The sequence below is a fragment of the Pseudophryne corroboree genome, chromosome 9 (genome assembly GCF_028390025.1).
Source record: "Pseudophryne corroboree isolate aPseCor3 chromosome 9, aPseCor3.hap2, whole genome shotgun sequence".
Lineage (NCBI taxonomy): Eukaryota > Metazoa > Chordata > Amphibia > Anura > Myobatrachidae > Pseudophryne > Pseudophryne corroboree.
This window is the reverse complement of record NC_086452.1, coordinates 181,592,830-181,615,288: the sequence shown is the minus strand read 5'-3', so window position 1 is coordinate 181,615,288 and position 22,459 is coordinate 181,592,830. Positions and strand designations below refer to the sequence as shown.

At 45.0% G+C, this 22,459-nt stretch overlaps 1 protein-coding gene across 2 annotated transcripts in view; it reads left to right on the top strand.

Annotated features, from left to right (window-relative positions):
* The window catches only part of DNM3 (dynamin 3), a 952,228-nt gene that overhangs the window by 715,222 nt on the left and 214,547 nt on the right, over positions 1 to 22,459 (top strand). For both annotated transcript variants that reach the window (XM_063939984.1, XM_063939983.1), the window contains exon 16: positions 11,333 to 11,441. In XM_063939984.1, the coding sequence (XP_063796054.1) occupies positions 11,333 to 11,441 (109 nt within the window). The remainder of the gene's footprint in view (positions 1 to 11,332; positions 11,442 to 22,459) is intronic.

Here is a 22,459-nt window from a genome sequence, read left to right as displayed (position 1 = left end):
ATACATTAGAGAGTGTACAAAGAAGGGCAACTAAAATGGTGCATGGCCTACATCACAAAACGTACCCGGAAAGGCTAAAAGATCTTAACATGTATAGTTTGGAGGAGAGAAGGGAATGGGGGGACATGATAGAAACTTTCAAATATATCAAGGGTCTTAACAAAGTTCAGGAGGGAAACATTCTTCAAAGGAAGAGAAATATTAGAACTCGAGGACATACACTGAGACTGGAGGTGGGGAGGTTCAGGGGAAATTTAAGGAAAAATTACTTCACAGAAAGGGTAGTGGATAAGTGGAATAGTCTCCCATCAGAGGTGGTAGAGGCTAAGACTGTAGAGCAATGTAAACATGCTTGGGATAGGCATATGTATATCCTTACAAAGAATTAAGGTTCAAAAAGGGTTGAGATTGCCTAAAGGATAAAAAAATAGGGGCAGACTAGATGGGCCAAGTGGTTCTTATCTGCCGTCAAATTCTATGTTTCTATGTTTCTATTAAGATATGATTACCCGCTTCAAACACTTTAAGGCAAGAAATGTCCTGGCAGTTAATTTGGTACACTACCTAAACGGTCCACAGGGCGACGCTGTACACCATACAATAACGTTCAGTTCCTGCGCCTTAGTTGGTGTTTGAGGTCAGTGTCTCCTTTCTATTAGAAGAACACTTGCACTTTAATAATGAACTCCTGGGAAGACGTCAGTGGACGTAAGGTAAGTATTTGTAGGAAGGTGTATAGGATGGATTATTTGTGATACAACACAGCAACAATGGAAACGGTGCTAAAAGATAAGTGTCAGGCGCCTCTATGACTGGGGGGGGGGGTATTTGTCAGGGTCTATTGAATTGAATTGAATTGAATTTATTGTTATCATTAGATATTCACGTATGAACAAACAATGAAATTTCCATGTGAGTAAAGCAGATATCATAAGTACAACACCAATAAAACACCATAAAATATTTTTAAAATGTTTGTAAGAACCGTAGGAACACAATATCCACGGGTTTGGGTGAACCGGACAGTCTGAGCTGGGGCAGTTCCCAAAGGGGTAGGGTCAGCCTATTGAAGCTGGCTGCAGTTTTTAGGATCTTATTCCTGATTGGGAAATATAACATAGGGTCCTAGGCCAGTGGCACTGATGGGTATGCGGTGGCTTAGTGTGCTGTCCCTGATTAGATCTTTATGGCCACAGGCAGTATGTGAACTTATTATGAGGGGGTACATGCCCAGTTATAGCACTTTCTGTGCCCCTGCAATGTGCTCCTTGGCAGGTATGGGAAAGAAGGTGGTTGAAGTACTATCAATATTGGAGGCTACCTGTGCTCCGGCGATGGCTCCTCACTCCAGCTCCAGTGAAGTCCGGCTCTCTGTATACCCGGCAGCAGTAGTGATGCTGGACTCCGTCCCTGCAGGCTGTTCTCTCTCCCTCTCCTGCCTCCCACAATGTCTGGCTCTGCCCTCGCGCTGCACAGCGCTCACCTCGGCGTCTTCTGGCCACGGCTCTCTGTCAGCGGCTGCGGGTCTCCGTCAGCAGGTCTCCGTCAGCGGGTCTCCCTCCGGCTCAGTCAGCGGCCGCGTCTCTCTCCTTCGCTTCCCGCAGCGGCTTCTCCTCTATACACTTCGGCAGCGGCTGGCAGCTCTCTTCCCAGCACAGCCACAGGCGGAACCCTGTCCCTCCCAGACGCCGCTCTTCTTAAATGTACCCTCCTCTTCTTCTTGGCGCCTTCCTACCCTCCAATCCCCAGCGCTTCAGGGGTTCCCGCTCTCCCAAAACGCTGGAAGCTCCTGGGTCCCGGTGCTCTCCGTGGGCCATTGCCAGGCAACCGGAGAAAAGGTTTTTTACCCTGTCAGTGCCTTTTAATGACAAATCCTCAGGCAATGTTAGTTACAAAGGGGGGGGGGGGGGGGCTAGCATGTATCAATAGTACCCCAAACGTGGGTACCACAATAGCACTTCGTATACAGATTCAGGGGTAAATGTATGAAGCAGTGCCACGGCAACCGATCAGCATTGAAGTAACATTTATTATTTGCATACTATAAAATTATACAGAGCAGCTGGCTCACTTCTCCATTCTTATCACTGCTTCATACATTAACCCCTGTCATTTGCACACGGATGTACAAATGTCGTACATCAGATTGATTGGTGCAGTATAGCAAAGTAGTTTTGTTGCTTCCAGTTATTTTATTTGTGTGAATAAGGGCCCTCATTCCGAGTTGTTCGCTCGTTGCCGAGTTTCGCTGTATTGTGATTAGTCGCTTACTGCGCATGCGCAAGGTTCGCAGACCGCATGCGCTTAGTTATTTTACTCAAAAGTTAGGTATTTTACTCACGGCTAGTCATGGGCAAAGTGATTCACTGAACTGAGTTGAGACACATGACTCAGTTCAGTGAAGTGTCTCGAGTCAGTGTCTCGGCACATGAGTCATGACTCATTTGTACTGGAATGTGTTGCAGAGACTGCACATGAATCAGTGAGTTGCCAGTGCTGGAGGATCAGTGCTGGACTCATGGAGTTATTCAGTTGCAGTGATTGTGCAGTGTATCTGGGGGATGCAGCTGCTTATGCACTGATTGTTAATAATATATTAACATAGATTCAGTGTTATGTTGATATATTATTAATAACCACTTATTGCATACTAGTTACAGAATATGCACATTACTTCTGGTTGAGGAGAGAAAGCTTAACAGCCATGAAACACATCATTCAGTCTGTAACTAACCCAAATAAAAACTTTTTTTTTTTACTGTGCATACTTTGCTAATTGGATGATTTTAGGTGGGCTTTTTTTAGGTGGACTTGGATTTATTATATTATCCACTATCTAGCGTCCAGGGAGTTTGCCACCCACAATCACACTGAGCAGGATCAGTGAGCACTGAGCTGAGAGCCCTGTACCACAGGGGCTCCACCTCCTGCAGGCTTATGCTGCATGAATCAGATCCATCCACTGAGTCTACACAGTGTACAACTGTCTCAACTCACTGGCAGACTCAGGTTGAATCATGATTCATGACATGACTCAGGCACAGCAGCACAGCACTCACTGACTGGTGAGTCGTGACTGCTCACTCCCCCCTCCCACTGGGTGTCACCTGGTATAGCCTCTGGCCAATCACAGCTAAAGACACTCAGCAGAAGACACTGACTGAAGGACACACTGAGTCTCCTCCCTCTGGCTGAGAGAGGCTGCTGCTCCTGCAGCTGTCTCGACTCATTAAACAGTGAGTGACTCGAATCATTCACACTTCCTGATGATTCGAGTCACTGTGTTGAGACAGTGAGTCAGTAGCCATCTCTACTCACGGCATAACGAGGATTTTTCATCGTTCTGGTGATCGGAGTGTGATTGACAGGAAGTGGGTGTTTCTGGGCGGAAACTGGCCGTTTTATGGGAGTGTGCGAAAAAACGCTGGCATTTCTGGGAAAAACGTCTGAAGAAACGGGGGGAGTGTCTGGGCGAACGCTGGGCGTGTTTGTGACGTCAAACCAGGAACGAAACTGACTGAACTGATCGCAATGGCTGAGTAAGTCTGGAGCTACTCAGAAACTGCTAAGAATTTTCTATTCGCAAATCTGCTAATCTTTCGTTCGAAATTCTGCTAACCTACGATACACTCCCAGAGGGCGGCGGCCTAGCGTGTGCAATGCTGCTAAAAGCAGCTAGCGAGCGAACAACTCGGAATGAGGGCCAAGATGCACATTTTTAACAAAAAAGAAGCTCGATGTGGCCAAGTCGCCTGAGGCTCCGAAAGGGGCTGTTTGGTGTGATTGAAGCCACAGTGTATGAGCAGTGTCGGACGGGGACATGTAGGGCCCACCGGGGTAATGCAGTGGTACGGGCCCATGTTTAGGGGTGTAGCCTGTCTGCAGATGGGGTGTGATCTGCCACTTTATTGATTTGACTAACCATTAGAGAGTGCAACGTTTAGGCCCCTTCATAAATATATACAGTAAATTCAGCTGCTGCATGCATGATAATGTACCAGATTAATAACAGATTAATAACAGCAATGCACTGTAGAAAATACACCATAGTCCAGTATAAGGCAACAGATGTATAATGTATAATTCAAGTGCACAGTCTAGAACCTGATCCTTAGAGCAGGAGGTGGACCCCCAGGCAGTAGGGCCCACTTGTGGTTTCCTCTGTACCCCTGTGGGCCAGTCCAAGACTGTGTATGAGGACAATTCTGTACTAGTTTATGCTTATGCAAAAATCTACCCATGTATAACAAATATCTGTGTGTCTCTAATCGGAATGCTGTACTTCCCACTGTTGTTCCAACTGCATCCGCAAGAGTTGTCATTAGTATATGGACATATCTCCTCTCCATGCTGGGTGTAAAAGATACAGTACATCTGAAATAGGTATCCCATCCCCTTACACATAATACAGCAGTTGGCTCACACGCAGTGGCGTAACTACTGTCCCCGCAGCCCTCACGGTGGCTTGGGGGCGCAGGGCTGCGGGGGCGCCGCCACTGATTTAGCGCAGATTGACATGCGGACGAGCCTCCGCATGTCAATCTGCTGTCTCCTCTCCCTCCTTCCCTCCGCTGCTGTGATGGAGGGACACGGAGGGCACAGCGCACGCCTCTCCTGTGTCCCTCCTGGGTCTCCGGCGGGTCTAATAAATGAAGTGCCGTTCGTGAGCTCTGATTGGCTCACGAACTGGCACTTCCTTTAACAGACCCGCCGGAGACGCAGGAGGGACACAGGAGAGGCGCGCGCTGTGCCCTCCGTGTCTCTCCATCACAAAACAGCGGGGGAGCGCGCCGGGAAGGGAGAATTTAACTGGCACTGGGGGGAGCATATTCGGCACAGGGGGAGGGGGAGCATATTTTGCACTTCGGGGGGCATATGTGGCACTGAGGGGGCATATGTGGCACTGGGGGGGTATATGTGTATCTGGCACATGGGGGGGCTATATTTGGCACTGGGGGCATGTGAGTACCTGGCAATGTGGGGGAATATCTGGCACTGGGGGCATATATGGCACTGGGAGCACAGCCCTAGCAACAAGCACTACCCCCTAGCAACGAGCATGACACCCAGTGCATGAAACCCCTGGCAACGAGCATGACACCCAGTGCATGAAACCCCTGGCAACGAGCATGACACCCTGAGCATGAATATCCCTGGCACCGTGCATGGAACCAAGAGCATGAAACCCCTGGCAACGAGCATGACACCCAGTGCATGAAACCCCTGACAACGAGCATGACACCCAGTACATGAAACCCCTGGCAACGAGCATGACACCCTGAACATGAAAACCCCTGGCACCGTGCATGGAACCAAGAGTATGAAACCCCTGGCAACAAGCAGGTAATTTAAAAGTAATTAGAAGCCTTACTGTAGGACTTAATGTGTAATGGGCATTGCGGTGTGTGGCATAATGTATCATGGACATTGCGGTGTGTGTCATAATGTGTCACAGGCATTACGGTGTGTGGCATACTATATCACGGGCATTGTGGTATGTGGTATAATATCTCAGGGGCATTTCAGTGTGGCATAATGTATAACGGGCATTGTGGTGTGTGGCATAGGGTATAACGGGCATTGCGGTATGTGTCACAGGCATCACGGTGTATGGTATACTATATCACGGGCATTGTGATATGTGGTATAATGTCTCAGGTCATTGCAGTGTGTGGCATAATGTATCACGGACATTGCGGTGTGTGTCATAATGTGTCAGGCATTACGGTGTGTTGTATACTATATCACAGGCATTGTGGTATGTGGTATAATGTCTCAGGGTCATTGCGGTGTGTGTCATAATTTGTCACAGACATTGTATGTGCTATAATGTATCGGGCATTGCAGTGTGTAGCATAATGTATAACGGGCATTGCTATTCCTGTCATAATGTGTCACAGGCATTACGGTGTGGGGCATAATGTGTCGGGGGCATTACGGTGTGTGCATATTGTGTCATGTGCATTATTGTGTGTGGCATAATGTCTAAGGGTCATTGCAGTATGTGGCATAATGTATACTGGGCATTACTATAAGGAGGAAAAATGACAAATAATGTAAGGGGCATGAATCAGGATTATTTTTCTTTCCTGTGGTGGCTAACGTCTGGGCGTGCAGGTTGCAAAACTGGGATATAAGGTAGTCTTTTCCTGCAATACCACGCCCCTTTATGCGAAGCCACGCCCATTTGAATGAAGCCACACCTTTTATTGCAGCGCGCGCCTTTGGCGCGCACATGTTTGTCCCTTTATTAGTGCCAATTATGGGGAATGGGGGAGGGGGAGGGGGGGGGCGCCGAAGAATTTTTTGGCTTGGGGGAGAAAAATTTCTAGTTACGCCACTGGTCACACGTACATAATACCCCCATGGTATCCGTTTGGATGGTTGACCAAGTTAAGGTCGACAGTCATTAGGTCGACATTGACATGGTCAACATTGACACATGGTCCACACATGAAAATGGTCAACACGTGAAAAGGTCGACATGTCTTTTTTAAAAAAAAAAATTTTTTTTTAACATTTTTCATACTTTACCATCCACGTGGACTACGTTTGGGAATAGTAATCTGTGCCGAGCATAGCGAAGCACCTTGCCCGCAGCATGGCGAGTGAAGCGAGCCATGCAAGGGGGCGCGGTACACTAATTGGGGTTCCTGGTCATGTTGCGGAAAAAATTACACCAAAAACAGTTCAAAAATCAAAAATCCATGTCAACCTTTTCATGTGTCAACTATTTTCATGTGAAGACCATTTTCATGTGTCGACCATTAGTCCATGTCAATGTCGACCAATAGTGGTCGACCTAATGACTGTTGATCTTAACATGGTCGACCATTCATACCGGAACCACCCCCATTAGATGGAACAGTTTAGTGCATCTGCATAGTCTCCAGCCAGTAACTGCCCAAATTCCCCATTTCTCAGAAATCTGTCTGCTCTTGCAATCTCAGTCCGTTTGTGTACACCTTGTCTGGCACAGTCAGCAATTTCTTTTTATGGCGGTATGCCGAGATTAGCAAGATCAACCCACAATTCCAGTTGTATCTATTTCCTAATCAGGCCCTTTATGTACAAATACAGATGTAGCCACCCTCATTGTGGCTGCAACTAGATGCAGATGTGCCTTGTTTGCCGCGATGTGCACACACACTGGCATGCGCCTCTGTCTTAGTTGCGCCCGCGCCAATTAATGGCAAATTTCTACTAGTTTACAGCAGTGTACTGAGGGATTTTCTGTTTCTCTTCTAGATGTCCCCTTTCTAATACCTGCTGTCACATACTCAGAGGCGGATTGGCCATAGGGTTTATACAGGGAAGATTCCCGGTGGGCCGACGCACTCGTGGGGCCTGTTTTGTTTGAAGACGTGGTCCTTTTTATAGACATAATCAATAAGATGCAAAATAATTTGCATATATGAAAATTACTTTGCGACTTAGCCTGTGATTGCAGATGATCTAGTGCAGAGGTTCTCAAACTCGGTCCTCGGGAGCCCACACAGTGCATGTTTTGCAGGTAACCCAGCAGGTGCACTGACACATTTTAAAAGGTCCACAGGTGGAGCTAATTATTTCACTTGCGATTCTGTGAGGAGACCTGCAAAACATGCACTGTGTGGGCCCCCGAGGACCGAGTTTGAGAACCTCTGATCTAGTGTATGCTCTGTCTGCCTGCTTGGCTGACATATAAGATTGAGTGAATAGTGATTAGGATACTGTTGGTGCAATAAGCAAGTAAATATATCTTTCTAAAGAATGATATAGTTTCCTAAATTCTGAAGGTGTATCATATAATGTGCTCATAATATTTAATTTTATTTCTTTTTAACTTCCCCCTTGATGCTGGACATGCCTACTATCTGGAAAGTCTTGGGGGGAGGGTGCTGCTGCCATGGCCCATGGTAGACCTTACACCTCTGGTGCTGCCCATGTGGGGCCACTAGTACAAATTTTTCCAGGGCCGCTTTTTGTTCCCAATCCGCCCCTGCACATACTGTACATTGATTGAACAACTTCCATTTACTGTAATATATCATTGTATATATATTGGGCAAACACAATTGGCGGGACGTAATGAATACGAGTTCAGTGGCTGTGCAGGATGCTGGTCGAATTCTGACATTTTTTTAAAGGGGCAATCATGTACAAGGCATAGTTTAGCCTTCTGCATGATTGCCTCTTTAAAAAAAAATCCAAGTTCAGCCGGCATCCCGCGCGGCCGCCGAACTCGGACTTCTATACTTCCCGCCCAATAAAGTTAGAACCACTATAAACAATTTTGAGTTTTGTTTTTTTTCTGAACCATACAGTTGAGTCTGACAGTATACTTCCACATACAGTACTGTACATTGCTAGTAAGTGGGTTGCTACTATTGGGGAACTGTAATAACTTGAGAAGAGAAGCGTTCTTATACAGCATGGGTCTTCAACCTGCGGCCCTCCACCTGTTGTGGAGCTACACATCCCTGCATGCCCTGCCACAGTTTTGCTATTAAGGCTTGCTAAAACTGAGGCAGGGCATGTTGAGATGTGTAGTTCCACAGCAGCTGGAGGGCCGCAGGTTGAAGACCCATGCTATACAGCAACAGCTTAGCTCCCATACCTGTTACAGTACATCTGTTTTGTTATTTAAGCAGAAATTTGGTGATCTTTGCTTTAGATATTAATGAACATTGTTATTTAACTGTTATTTTAATCGGGCCAACATGTTATACAGTTCTTTAGAGAAGTCAGGCAGTTTAATCATTTAGATACTGTAATTGCCTACATTTATGGACCTTACAGCAGATTACTGGACCTCAAGAATGACGGAGTTTTACCCAAAATTAGGCATTTCTAGACAACTTAGGGTGTTATTTCGGTGAAATTGGTTGTGACTTATTTTGTCCCAATTTCATCTGTCTAAATGTTAGGCGGTAAGCTTACAGTCTACATTTTCTAACATATTAAGGTTGTTACTGTCTTTCCAAAGACAAGTAGACTAACAATATATTTTTTTGACTGTGGGAAGAAATCCATATAAACAAAGGAAGAACATACAAACTCCACACATATGATGGCTTGATTGGAACTGAACACAAAGGGGCTGATTCTGAGTCAGGCACTCGCGCATCCCTGTGTGCACCATTTGACGGTGTAATGTGTGAGACATTATGGTAATACTACTACAAGCCCTTTCCTGGTGTACACCGGTGGATCTGCATGTGCAAGGATTGAGACATCTTTGGATGTGAAGTATCCCTTGGTGCATCTTTAGACTCAATCATCGGTACCACCATAGAAACTTGCACCAGCCTATGCTATGGGACAGTTTCTCGGTCAGAGTATGGCTTCCAGTGTGAGCGATTAAGCGAATAAGGGGAGGGCACATGGGATACTGTACCCTAGGTCCTTCTCTGTCAGGGAGCACCCCAGCCAGCACACACTGACATCACTAGCTCTTCCTCTTGTGCAGCAGCAAAACCAGGCAGCCTGAATGAAAGCAGGATAATATGCAGTGCAGTCAGAGACACAGGAGTATCAGGTATCATGCGCTACTGATGGACCAGAGTTGAGATAAGACGGGGGAGAGAGATGTAAGTGACCCAGAGATCCCAGCTTCTCCTCTTCCCCGTCTGGGTCCCTGGGTCCTGTGTAATCTGGTATCTAATGAGAGCACTTGGGTCCAGAGAGAGACACGTACACACAGAGAGTCCTCCTGAGTCCTGTCCCAGTCTGTAAGTAGTACAGAGGCTGCTGCTGTTCTTGCAGATAAATTGTAGATTTTATTTTTTTTGTGTATTTTAAGGTTGTTTAAGTTGTCTTTGTTCCACTAAAAGAAACTTTATACAATAGTTGTCTCTCAATTAGGTGGAGCTATAAATAGTACCCAGGCATTATTAAATTATTAGTTTAAATCTAATATACACTATTGGTTAAATATAATATATAAAATCCATACATGACCCATTCCAAAAGGGACTAAATGCTCTTTGCCTGATCTTCACTCTTAATTTATTATTGCAATCCCCTGTACTGAAATACCTTTCTTATCGAATAGTTCAACACAGGTGATGCCAATCATATATTAAGGGTGGTATCCAATTAGCCTATGTAAATTACCCCCAGCTAATTGCCTCGCTGGAGGCTATCCAGTTAGCACCAATACGCCGGCGTGAGACACATCTTATCGGGGATTTTGTTTCACCTGCAGGCGAAACCAAATCCCAGAAGGCATCCACATTTTAAAGCGAAAACGGGGCTGCGGCAGCCGAAAACACACACACACACACACACACACACACACACACACACACACACACACACACACAATGTTTTACTGCGGCTAATTGGATCACGCCCTAAGGGAGGGAAGTCCAGGTAGAGAGCATTTTGTACCTCCTGGAATGGCTCATGTTGGGATAGATGCACAAACTAATATACACATACCTCTTCCCCTGGGCCCCCCTGTCCTAAGTGCACTGAGCCCTCCCCAAGGCTTTCTCCGTCCCTGGTATGTACCCAACTCACGACCTGCCAGCAAGACTCCTATAAGACACACATAAGATGGACCATCTCTGTGCATCTAAATAACCACCACCCAGGAACGCTGACGCTCATATCTCTGTTGCCACTGCACCCCTGTGCGTGCACACCGTGGGAGGCGTGCGCTGTGTGACTAGTGTGTGTCTAGTGACCTAGATGCACGCACAACTGAAAATCGACTATTCGCGCCAATATTGGCATTATGTGCAACACTGAATCAGGCCTAAAGCCACACTGCAAATCACTGTTCCACTATGCTGCCCAATGACACAATAAACATGATTACATTGTGTTTTATGTATTTGTAAGTGCTCTTCTGTAATAAATAGAGATAATAATGAAATATAAAAACTGCCGTTTTTTGCAACAAATGATAAAACTCAGGACTGATAAACAGAACGTTTCCGGGGACAGATCCATAAAACATGGTAACACTGTGACTAAACAACGCTTCAGGAAAGTCATTTTCAGTTTTAATTCAACTGTAGATAAATAATGTTATACTTGTTAATGTGTGGTTAAGATGTATATTCAATGAGTGATTGACACCACATAAACATGTACATACATAGTTTATTTGTATAACAACGATGATTCAAAATAATATCAAATCTCCCCATTAATAAATAGCTCTCTGTGTTGTGTGGTGTTACATTTACAGTTACAGTGGTAGTGTGTGTCATTGACCAGGACTTGCTGCACATTGATACATGTGTCTTGCTGGTGTCTTGTCCCCATGATGTTGGGTGAACACATCTGAATGTGTCCCTGTCTGACCCTTCTCAACTTCACTCACTTTTGTGGTTTGTAGGAATGTTTACAAGGATCATCGATGCCTGGAACTGGCCTGTGACTCCCAGGAAGAAGTGGATAGCTGGAAAGCATCTCTGCTTCGTGCTGGAGTCTATCCTGATAGGCCGGTAAGGAGTTTATGTTTTACCGTCATAGTAAGGCTACTAGGCGCATAGATTTGTTTTTGCTCATTTTTTTTTTCTTTTTTCTGCGTGAAATATGTTTGTGTACATGTTTCTATTAGGATATTGAGGAAAGTCTTGAGTACTTTTCATTAGCGATAAGTTTTATGTATTATGGCCCTCATTCCGAGTTGTTCGCTCGCAAGCTGCTTTTAGCAGCATTGCACACGCTAAGCCGCCGCCTACTGGGAGTGAATCTTAGCTTAGCAAAATTGCGAACGAAAGATTCTCAAAATTGAGAATAGAAATTTCTAAGCAGTTTCTGAGTAGCTCGACACTTACTCTGCCACTGCGATCAGTTCAGTCAGTGTCGTTCCTGGTTTGACGTCACAAACACACCCAGCGTTCGCCCAGACACTCCCCCGTTTCTCCAGCCACTCCCGCGTTCTTCCCAGAAACGGCAGCGTTTTTTCGCACACACCCATAAAACGGCCAGTTTCCGCCCAGAAACACCCACTTCCTGTCAATCACACTCCGATCACCAGAACGAAGAAAAAAACCTTGTAATGCCGTGAGTAAAATACCAAACTTCTTAGCAAATTTACTTGGCGCAGTCGCAGTGCGAACATTGCGCATGCGCAATTAGCGGAAAATCGCTGCGATGCGAAGAAAATTACCGAGCGAACAACTCGGAATGAGGGCCTATGTAAGGGAGAAACTCAAAGTGAGTTTGGTCTTTATAGAGCCCTAAAACACAAATCCTTTGGTGCTACCCACCTACTTACTATCCCCCCCCCCCCTCTTTAATTTGAATAAACATAAAGGGTACATACTGTAATAAGGACATCTCTGAGAAACCCCATTACAGATTATGCAAATGATTACATTATCTCTCAATACTTTTCTCGAAATGTAATTATCAAATCTGGTAATACCTATTATTATAATGGTAGAAACAGATTTTCTTATTTCTGCTCAGCAAAACAATTAAGCCCATGATTATGCTGAACAATATTGTGCAGAGTAGTAACTTATAACAGTGGTTACCAAACTTTCTTGAATCACCGCACCCTAGAGTAACAGCATTTTTTAACGGCAACCCTAGGATCAAAATTTTATTGATACATTTTGAAAAAAAATAAAAGTAAATTGTGTCTTCCCGTTACCCTTAGGCTGGGTACACACTTTACGATGTGCATCCGATATATCGTCTGAACCGGCGTGTCGGACGATATGTTGTATACATCGGCAAGTGTGTATATCCTATATCGTTAACGATGTGCGCTCCCGCGGGTCGTTAACAAGGTACAATACTTTAGTTTTCGACTTGAAATCTAAAGATATTGTACATACATATTGGATGTGGGTGCATGCCGTCACTAACAGTGTGTATGAACGATATTGTTTGCGGGAGATCTTGTACGATGTCACTGACTTTGGCAAGTGTGTACCCACCCTTAGGGTCAGTTATGTGGTGATGTACAGTTGTGCTTCTGATTGTCCACATGTTTTATGATTGGCAGCCACTAGCACTGGTTTTTCCTGTCATTTTGACCATAAATAATTTGATTTGATCTGATCCTGGACCACCAACTCGAGGCACCCCTGCAAGAGCCTCGTGGAACCCCAGAGTGCTTAGGCACACAGTTTTCGAACTACTGGGATTATTGGGATTCCGGCGTTGGCATTCTAACAGGTGTCGAGATTCTAGCTCCAGGATGCCAACTAGACCCCCATTATTATTTACTCTGCAGACCTCTAACAACTACTTGCACAAACCCCTTTCACAGAACCATGGTTAGAAATGTTAGCAGCCATGGCAAGCAGGAAAGCTGACACACCACAGCCATTGGCTGTAACCAAACTAACCTACAATATTCACTTCCCTGCAGCCCCATTCAGCTTTTCACTCTGGGCAGTTTCCTCTACTGCACAGCCTTACCCTTATAGCAGAGATCCAACCCTCACCTTGTTTATAAAGAGGCTTGACTAAATTTCATAGACTCTCTGTCCTGTTTAGAGACTCCTGTGGAGCTCACGCCTAAGGGTGCCTTGGTTTCCTGGTGAGTACCTGTCTGTTGATTATCGCAACACAAAGAGGGATGGGCGGCTGATGTAGTGGTGAATTGGTTGTGGCTGCCACTTAATCGCTTCATGTCGTTACTTCTCTGCTAATATAAACTGGGAGGGGAGGTAAGGCATACAAAAAACTGTACATTCCATAATAAAGAGGTTAATTGACAACATTCTAAAAAAAGACTTCTACAAATCCCCAACCAGCTAAAACAAAAATATGCCCCAGTGCCCCACTTACAGTAAAGAACAAAGTACAGTATATCTAAGGCAAAGCCCGAGCCTTGGAATGCTTGCAAATGACCAGACCGTTTGCCTCTTTGCATTTCATGCAGTCCATACACTAGCGTCTTTATCACACACTGCACAGCTGAGACCACATTCCAATCAGTGAATATACTTATACTGGCAGTGCTCCTCCATAGACGCAGGCAACCTGTAGTGATGCAGGTGTTGTGGAACTAGAAGCCGGATCCACGTCTTGCCATATTTGAGACCGTCAATGCATGTTGCAAATCTACAAAAGCTGGCTCACCATGCTTTTCCATTTAGGACACAGAAGCTGACATGTAATGCTAAACTGTTCTACTTGGTTTTACTCTAAACACTTGAAATAAATGTATGTCCGTCATTCTGTAACTGTTAGCCCGAAGTGAGGAAACAGCTTATTTCATTAGCAACCAGCGAAGGTCAGTAGTTTTATTGCTACCAAAGTTAAAATAAGAAGATACAGTACCTTCTGGCATGGTACTGAAATGTGCACTATTGCCTCAATTCCCTTACTTCTGTTTGTACGTGAGGACTTGCCTCAGACCTGACCCCAAAGTATTCTGCCTCCCAAGTTGCATTAAAATCGGTATTATTGCTTTCCTTTTTCCAAACAATATTCATGTCGGAGTGCCAGAGACAGATCCCTAGCACCGTCCTCTTCTGCCTTAGAACAGGATATCCATTTAACAGCAAGCTCAGCACTGGCCTTATGTATGTACAGAATATCCAAATACAGGCCTGGCTCACAGCAATCACTGCAGCTTTGTGTCCAACCTTTCCAGACTGGATTTCTCTGAGGTGTACCCATGTTTGCTTTGGCTGTGTTCCCTGCTACATGGGACATGGAGAAATTCATATATGCAGCTATAAATGGGTAGCTTAGATGGTTCACATCTTGGTTTGCTTACTTCAAGACTCTTGCTCTCAGCTGCCTGTTACCCCACATGGTCTCTCCTTTCTGTCTAACAGATGAGCACGTTTCCATGAATCTGTAAACCGCTGCTGGTAGATTCCACAGATATCTAAATCTCTGCACTTTATGGTGGAGAACTAGGTGCAAACAAATGATCTTTTACGTGGCTTAAAACTCCAGTGCTGCACTTATTGGCTGCTGTGCACCTTTGTCATAATCCTAACCTTAAGAAAGCATTTTTATTATATTTATCACTAGCTTGCACAGCTTAATTGTCTGCTATGGAACAGCTCTCATATTTTGGAAACAGAGAACCAAACATCCAGATGGCATGAAATTATTTCAGTCAATAAAAGACACCCCACTGCGTCCTTTTGGATGACAATGTTGTTAGATGATTATAATAACACATTTGTTGTAATATTATTAATGGATGCTTATATAAAGGTACCTAAGGGTAGTTGGACATTTCTCAATTACAGCAAGCTTACAGTGATTGGTAAAATACTGTAATATGCACCGAAAATGATGCAGTCAGTTTCCAGAAGTTCCCTGAAAAAGTAAAGCTATGAATGACGCGCGTGGTGGTGGATTAGCCTTATTTGCATTTAGATACTACAAGAGCAAGACGTGTTCTCCATGATACACGGATCACATGTGTGTAGTAAGCATGCTATGTTAATTGTCCCCTTCCGTAGGCCCTTTTTATCAGTCCTCTTCCCAACCACCATTTCAATTATGCATCGTCCCCTAGGGCAGTTCTTGAACAAGACTGTTCCAAAGCCACAACGTTTGTAATGAAACTGGGGAATGGCAGGTTAACCTGACTGTTTCCAGGAGGGCAGGAAAGAATTTCAAAGCAAACTTCAAAGGCTTTTCCCTTATTCTTGCAGTCTGTTGAACCTTACCCCTCACTATGGTAGGCATCAGACTGATTTTTTACCCAATATATAACCTACTTGGTTAGTTTTATAAATTAACCTTTTAACCTCTTTACTGCAAAATATGCTATGAATTAAACATCTGTTTTTCTCTGATTATTGCTGGGGGCCAGGAGTCTGGTAGTAGAGCAACACATATATTAGCTCTAGTTACATATGGCGTTTCCAGCCATTTCTTAATGTATATTTTAACCACTAACCAATGCAACATTATGTTCTTAAACACATAATTGCAGGTTTTGTAAAGTAGTTACTGTATTGGTTATGCTATGCAATGTCAGAACGACGTTCAACAGAGCTCATTTAGAAAGTGCACCCAGTGCTTACCACCACATTTCTTAATTTGTACAAATACGCCTTGAAGATCTGCGCAGCACATATCAAGGTAATATAACCGTCAAAATCCAACCTCCTACTCTTTTACTACCCCTTCATTACTCTCCCTATCAATTAAATAAAGTTTTGCCTTATTTATGACTTATTTGAATCACTAGTGGAAACTAGATGTGTCCAGGCTCATCATAAAAAAGTAGGGCCCTGACACACTGCAATATGGGGGTTAAGCTTGTGGGGGCATGGCCACACTCTGGTACTCTCTGACAGTGGCAGAACTCTCGGATGCCAAGGAACCAGGTGCCAGCTGTCAGTTGGACACAAGGGGCACAGATAATTCCATTTATAACTGCTGCTTGCACCCTACTGATCACTGCATCGGCACAGGCAGCAGTTATAAATAGATCAATCTGTGTAGCTGCCTCATACAATAAAGTTGTTGTTATTTACTTAGCTGGAGAGAGAGAGTGAGGGAGAAAGAAGGGGTCTGACTGGGGAGACAGAAGGGGGGCTGGCTGATGAGACAGAAGGGGGGCTGGCTGGGGAGACAAAAGGGGGGCTGGCTGATGAGACAGAAGGGGGGGCTGGCTGATGAGACAGAAGGGGGGCTGGTTGGAGAGGCAGAAGGGGGCTGGCTGGAGAGGCAGAAGGGGGCTGGGTGAACAGACAGAAGGGTGCTGGCTGGAGAGACCGAAGGAGGATGGGTGGAGAGACAAAAGGGGGCTGACTGGAGAGACAGAAGCAGGGCTGGCTGGATAATACAGAAGGGGGACTGGCTAATAATATAGAAGAGTTGATGGCTGATAAGATAGAAGGGGATCTGACTGATGAGACAGAAGAGTGCTCGCTGATGAGACAGAAAAGGGCTGGTTGATGAGACAGAAGGGGGGACTGGTCGATGACACAGAAGGGGGAATGGCTGGAGAAACAGAAGGGGGCTGGGTGGAGAGACAGAAAGCTGTTGGCTAGTGAGACAGAAGGGTGCTGGCTGGAGAGACAGAAGGCTGCTGGCTGTTGAGACAGAAGGGGTTGGCTGGTGAGACAAAAGGGAGGCTGGCTAAAAAGACAAGGGTGCTGGCTGGTGAGACAGAAAAGTGTTGGCTAAAGAGACAGAAAAGCGGGCTGTTTGGTTTGATGCAATGGGCTAGCTGGTGAGACAGAGGGGGTTGGCTGGAGAGACAGAAGGAAGCTGGTTGGAGCGACAATGAGGAGGCAAGCCGCAGAAAAACTGCGAGAACTGGGTGTAAAGTGGTAGGATCACTGGCACATGAATTCCTAACTTTTCCCCTCAGCTATGTTGCTGTGCAGACTGGGGGTTGGGGGTGTTGCGGCACCTCCTCCATCCACTTTACCTCTGGGCATGTGTTATTAACTTACGCCCCTGCTCCCTGAAGTAGGAACTGTTTGGCTGCATTTCTGCAAGGCAGGTCCTCCAGACAGGCCTGGGCCTGCTAATGACTGGGGACCAGAATGGGATCCTGTCTGGCACTCTTGGATATGTCAGAATTCATAAACAATTAAATTTTTAATGTATTTAAAAAAAAAAAACAGGCACCGCAAAAATGGAGGTTGTTACTTATGACTGTCGCCCATCCCCCTTCCCATTTGAAAAAGAAAATAGTCTAGCTTGTAGTGCAGCTGTAAATGTATAATAGAATATACCTGCATTTTCTTAAAGAAGGGATGGAAAGAAAATGCATGTCTACATACATGCCTGTCTATGCACAAGAAATAACTACTTGCGCATAGACATTTAACCCTTTAATCCGTAAATTCGCTGCAGCTGGGTGAAAACAGCCAGCTCTGTTTTCATAAAGTATGTTGTTAGTGTAAGAGTGTGATGTGAATGATTTAGGATGGTGTATTTTAGACGGGTCTATTAATTTCACATTCTGTTTCTCCCCTTTGCTCTACAAAAAGCAAATAACAGAGTCATTTTATTTTATTTCCACTGTGTTTGCATAAAAATGTTGTGCTCTCCCTGGCAAATGCCAAAATCAACATTTTTTTCCATAAAGCAAAATCATTTTTAGAACATTCAAAATAATGTTACTGAACATGGCAGCACAATTGCTGGATGGGTGTAATGCTGCCATAGTAATTCATATGGATGCAAATAAAAGCTATGAACAGGTTCCAAGTAAGTGATCTAATTACAGAAGATTAAGCAGTACAAGCCAGGATATACTGTTTTACATATACATGGCTAAGCAACACTATCCTGTCTGCCATCCACTTGTATAAACAGAGGTTTTTTACATTTTATTTTAAGCCCCTGGTTGTTGACTCCACGAATGGTAATCATCATCATCAACAACAGATCCTTCACATTCCTAGGTATAATGCTGCGGCCAGAGTTACTGGGAGGAATCAAATGTAGTATTGGTTGCTGCAGTCAGCGATTCTGCCAGCAATAGTGGAGCAGGTAAAGGCAATAATAATAAGAACACTTTGTTATAAATAAAATGAATCCAAGAGAGACATTTGAGTTATATGACAAATTGTAACAATAGCTCCATCTAAAACTAAGTTACAGTAAAATATAATTTTCACTTATCTGCTACACTTCATTTTCTATGTCTTCCAGTGTCCTCAATCTGTCTAATGTATACACTGTCCTCTTCCCACTTGGAATGTTTGAAACATGCAGAGCTGTTGTCCGTGCACTTTATTCCATCATTTTCAGATCCACTTAAATGGGAAATACGCTGGGGTGGGGTAGATTGCCTCCTGCTCTAATTGTTATGCACATATGATGGTGTCTCAGTATCTGAGAGCCAGCTTACCTGGAGACACCCCTGACTTCTCCAATGGCACTCTGGAGTCAGCAATCCCTCCTAATGCTGACCCATCCATGCCTCTCTAAATACAATGCACATATGATGGTGAGCTGCTCAATCAGATTGTGATTTCACTCAGGTGCTAAAAGGGAGGGGTAATTCTGTGTAAGAAAAAACTATTTGTGTTCCCTAATGCACACTGAGTGAAAAATAATACTACATAATAATCAGATAATACAGAGATCTTAGTTGCGTATATCTGCAGATATAGGGTTAAGACCCCAGGCCGATCGACAAGACTTATCCGTCACTGGGGATCCCTAATACTAGGTATGGGATGTGTCCAGGGTGCAGGGCCCTATCACGTCGGCACAGGTCGGCTACCCCAGGTCAGCACACAGGTGAAAATTAATAAGGGTTAAAAAGAAGCACAGAAGTTCTATGTAAGTGGTGTGATTAAAATAATACAAAAATATATACAAAGTCATAGGAAAAATCATAAGTGTTAATAAAGTGTTAGGGTGTGCCGACCTGAAGCCGCCCAGCCATACCGACACAGGGGCCACCGCACCCCACACCCACCCCATAAATAATTACACATATGTCTGGGTCTAAATTCCCAGTGTAAGGCCACATGCTAATGGCTCCTACAGTATCTCAGAGCCAGCTTACCTGGAGACACCCCTGACTTCTCCAATGGCACACTGGAGTCAGCAATCCCTCCTAATGCTGACCCATCCATGCCTCTCTAAATACAATGCACATATGATGGTGAGCTGCTCAATCAGATTGTGATTTCACTCAGGTGCTAAAAGGGAGGGGTAATTCTGTGTAAGAAAAAACAATTTGTGTTCCCTAATGCACACTGAGTGAGAAATAATACTACATAATAATCAGACAATACGGAGATCTTAGTTGCGTACATCTACAGATATAGGGTTAAGCCCCCAGGCCGATCGACAAGGCTTCTCCGTCACTGGGGGTCCCTAATACTAGGTATGGGTCCGGGGTGCAGGACCCCATCACGTCGGCACAGGTCGGCTACCCCAGGTCAGCACACAGGTGAAAATTAATAAGGGTTAATAAGAAGCACAGAAGTGCTATGTAAGTGTCTAATTGTTTTAAGCAGGTCAAGCAAGAACAGAACATTACAGTGTAGCATGAGACCATGTAAGAACCCATCTCTAAATAAAAAACAATAGAAATCATAAGACCCTATTACATTGTTACGATTTGTAACATGCAGAAATAGCATACATTTTTTATTATGCTTTTTTTCAGAATTTTTTGTATCACTTTGTTGCTGTTAGTACGGTCATTGATTTTCCTTTTTTAGCTTTTGTTACATGAATTGCACATTATTGTGATCAGTTGTTATTTGTTTACATAATGTCTAGACACACATGTACTCCCATATACAACACCATTTGGCCTGCAAATGCATGATAAAAAAACCAGGAACACTGATTTATCTGGGAAGAGATGTCATTTTCAGCTACAAAGCAGCATTTTCACTGCCCTTTTATAAATGAGTTTTAAGACGCATACACACGGTGTGATATGAACTTCCAATATGGACTGTATAGTCCATATCGGTAGAAAACATAGTACATATCGCACCATCTGTATACAGCTTGCGATGCCGATGCGCGCTCCCATGGGGTGGGTATTGCAAGAAAAAATAGACTGTGCAGCCAAGGCAATTTTGACTATAAAGTGTAAAATCTAGGTTTCTCTGACGTCCTAGTGGATGCTGGGAACTCCGTAAGGACCATGGGGAATAGCGGCTCCGCAGGAGACTGGGCACAACTAAAAGAAAGCTTTTAGACTACCTGGTGTGCACTGGCTCCTCCCACTATGACCCTCCTCCAAGCCTCAGTTAGATTTCTGTGCCCGGCCGAGCTAGATGCACACTAGGGGCTCTCCTGAGCTCCTAGAAAGAAAGTTTATTTTAGGTTTTTTATTTTACAGTGAGACCTGCTGGCAACAAGCTCACTGCATCGAGGGACTAAGGGGAGAAGAAGCGAACCTACCTGCTTGCAGCTAGCTTGGGCTTCTTAGGCTACTGGACACCATTAGCTCCAGAGGGATCGACCGCATGGAACTGGCCTTGGTGTTCGTTCCCGGAGCCGCGCCGCCGTCCCCCTTACAGAGCCAGAAGCAAGAAGAGGTCCGGAAAATCGGCGGCAGAAGACATCAGTCTTCACCAAGGTAGCGCACAGCACTGCAGCTGTGCGCCATTGCTCCTCATGCACACTTCACACTCCGGTCACTGAGGGTGCAGGGCGCTGGGGGGGGGCGCCCTGAGCAGCAATAAAAACACCTTGGCTGGCAAATATATCACAATATATAGCCCCAGAGGCTATATATGTGATAAATACCCCTGCCAGAATCCATAAAAAAGCGGGAGAAAAGTCAGCGAAAAAGGGGCGGAGCTATCTCCCTCAGCACACTGGCGCCATTTTCTCTTCACAGTGCAGCTGGAAGACAGCTCCCCAGGCTCTCCCCTGTAGTTTGCAGGCTCAAAGGGTTAAAAAGAGAGGGGGGGGCACTAAATTTAGGCGCAATATTGTATATACAAGCAGCTATTGGGAAAATTCACTCAATATAGTGTTAATCCCTAAATTATATAGCGCTCTGGTGTGTGCTGGCATACTCTCTCTCTGTCTCCCAAAAGGGCTGTGTGGGGTCCTGTCCTCAGTCAGAGCATTCCCTGTGTGTGTGCGGTGTGTCGGTACGGCTGTGTCGACACGTTTGATGAGGAGGCTTATGTGATGGCAGAGCAGATGCCGATAAATGTGATGTCGCCCCCTGTGGGGCCGACACCAGAGTGGATGGATAGGTGGAAGGTATAAACCGACAGTGTCAACTCCTTACATAAAAGGCTGGATGACGTAACAGCTGTGGGACAGCCGGCTTCTCAGCCCGCGCCTGCCCAGGCGTCTCAAAGGCCATCAGGGGCTCAAAAACGCCCGCTCCCTCAGATGGCAGACACAGATGTCGACACGGAGTCTGACTCCAGTGTGGACGAGGTTGAGACATATACACAATCCACTAGGAACATCCGTTACATGATCCCGGCAATAAAAAATGTGTTACACATTTCTGACATTAACCCAAGTACCACTAAAAAAGGGTTTTATGTTTGGGGAGAAAAAGCAGGCAGTGTTTTGTTCCCCCATCAAATGAGTGAATGAAGTGTGAAAAAGCGTGGGTTCCCCCGATAAGAAACTGGTAATTTCTAAAAAGTTACTGATGGCGTACCCTTTCCCGCCAGAGGATAAGTTACGCTGGGAGATATCCCCTAGGGTGGATAAGGCGCTTACACGTTTGTCAAAAAAGGTGGCACTGCCGTCTTAGGATACGGCCACTTTGAAGGTACCTGCTGATAAAAAGCAGGAGGCTATCCTGAAGTCTGTATTTACACACTCAGGTACTAGACTGAGACCTGCAGATAGTGCTGCTGCAGCGTGGTCTGTAACCCTGTCAAACAGGGATACTATTTTGCGAACATAAGACGTCGTCTTATATATGAGGGATGCACAGGGGGATATTTTGCCGGCTGGCATCCAGAATTAATGCAATGTCCATTCTGTCAGGAGGGTATTAGAGACCCGACACTGGACAGGTGATGCTGACTTTAAAAGGCACATAGAGCCTTATAAGGGTGAGGAATTGTTTGGGGATGGTCTCTGGGACCTCATATCCACAGCA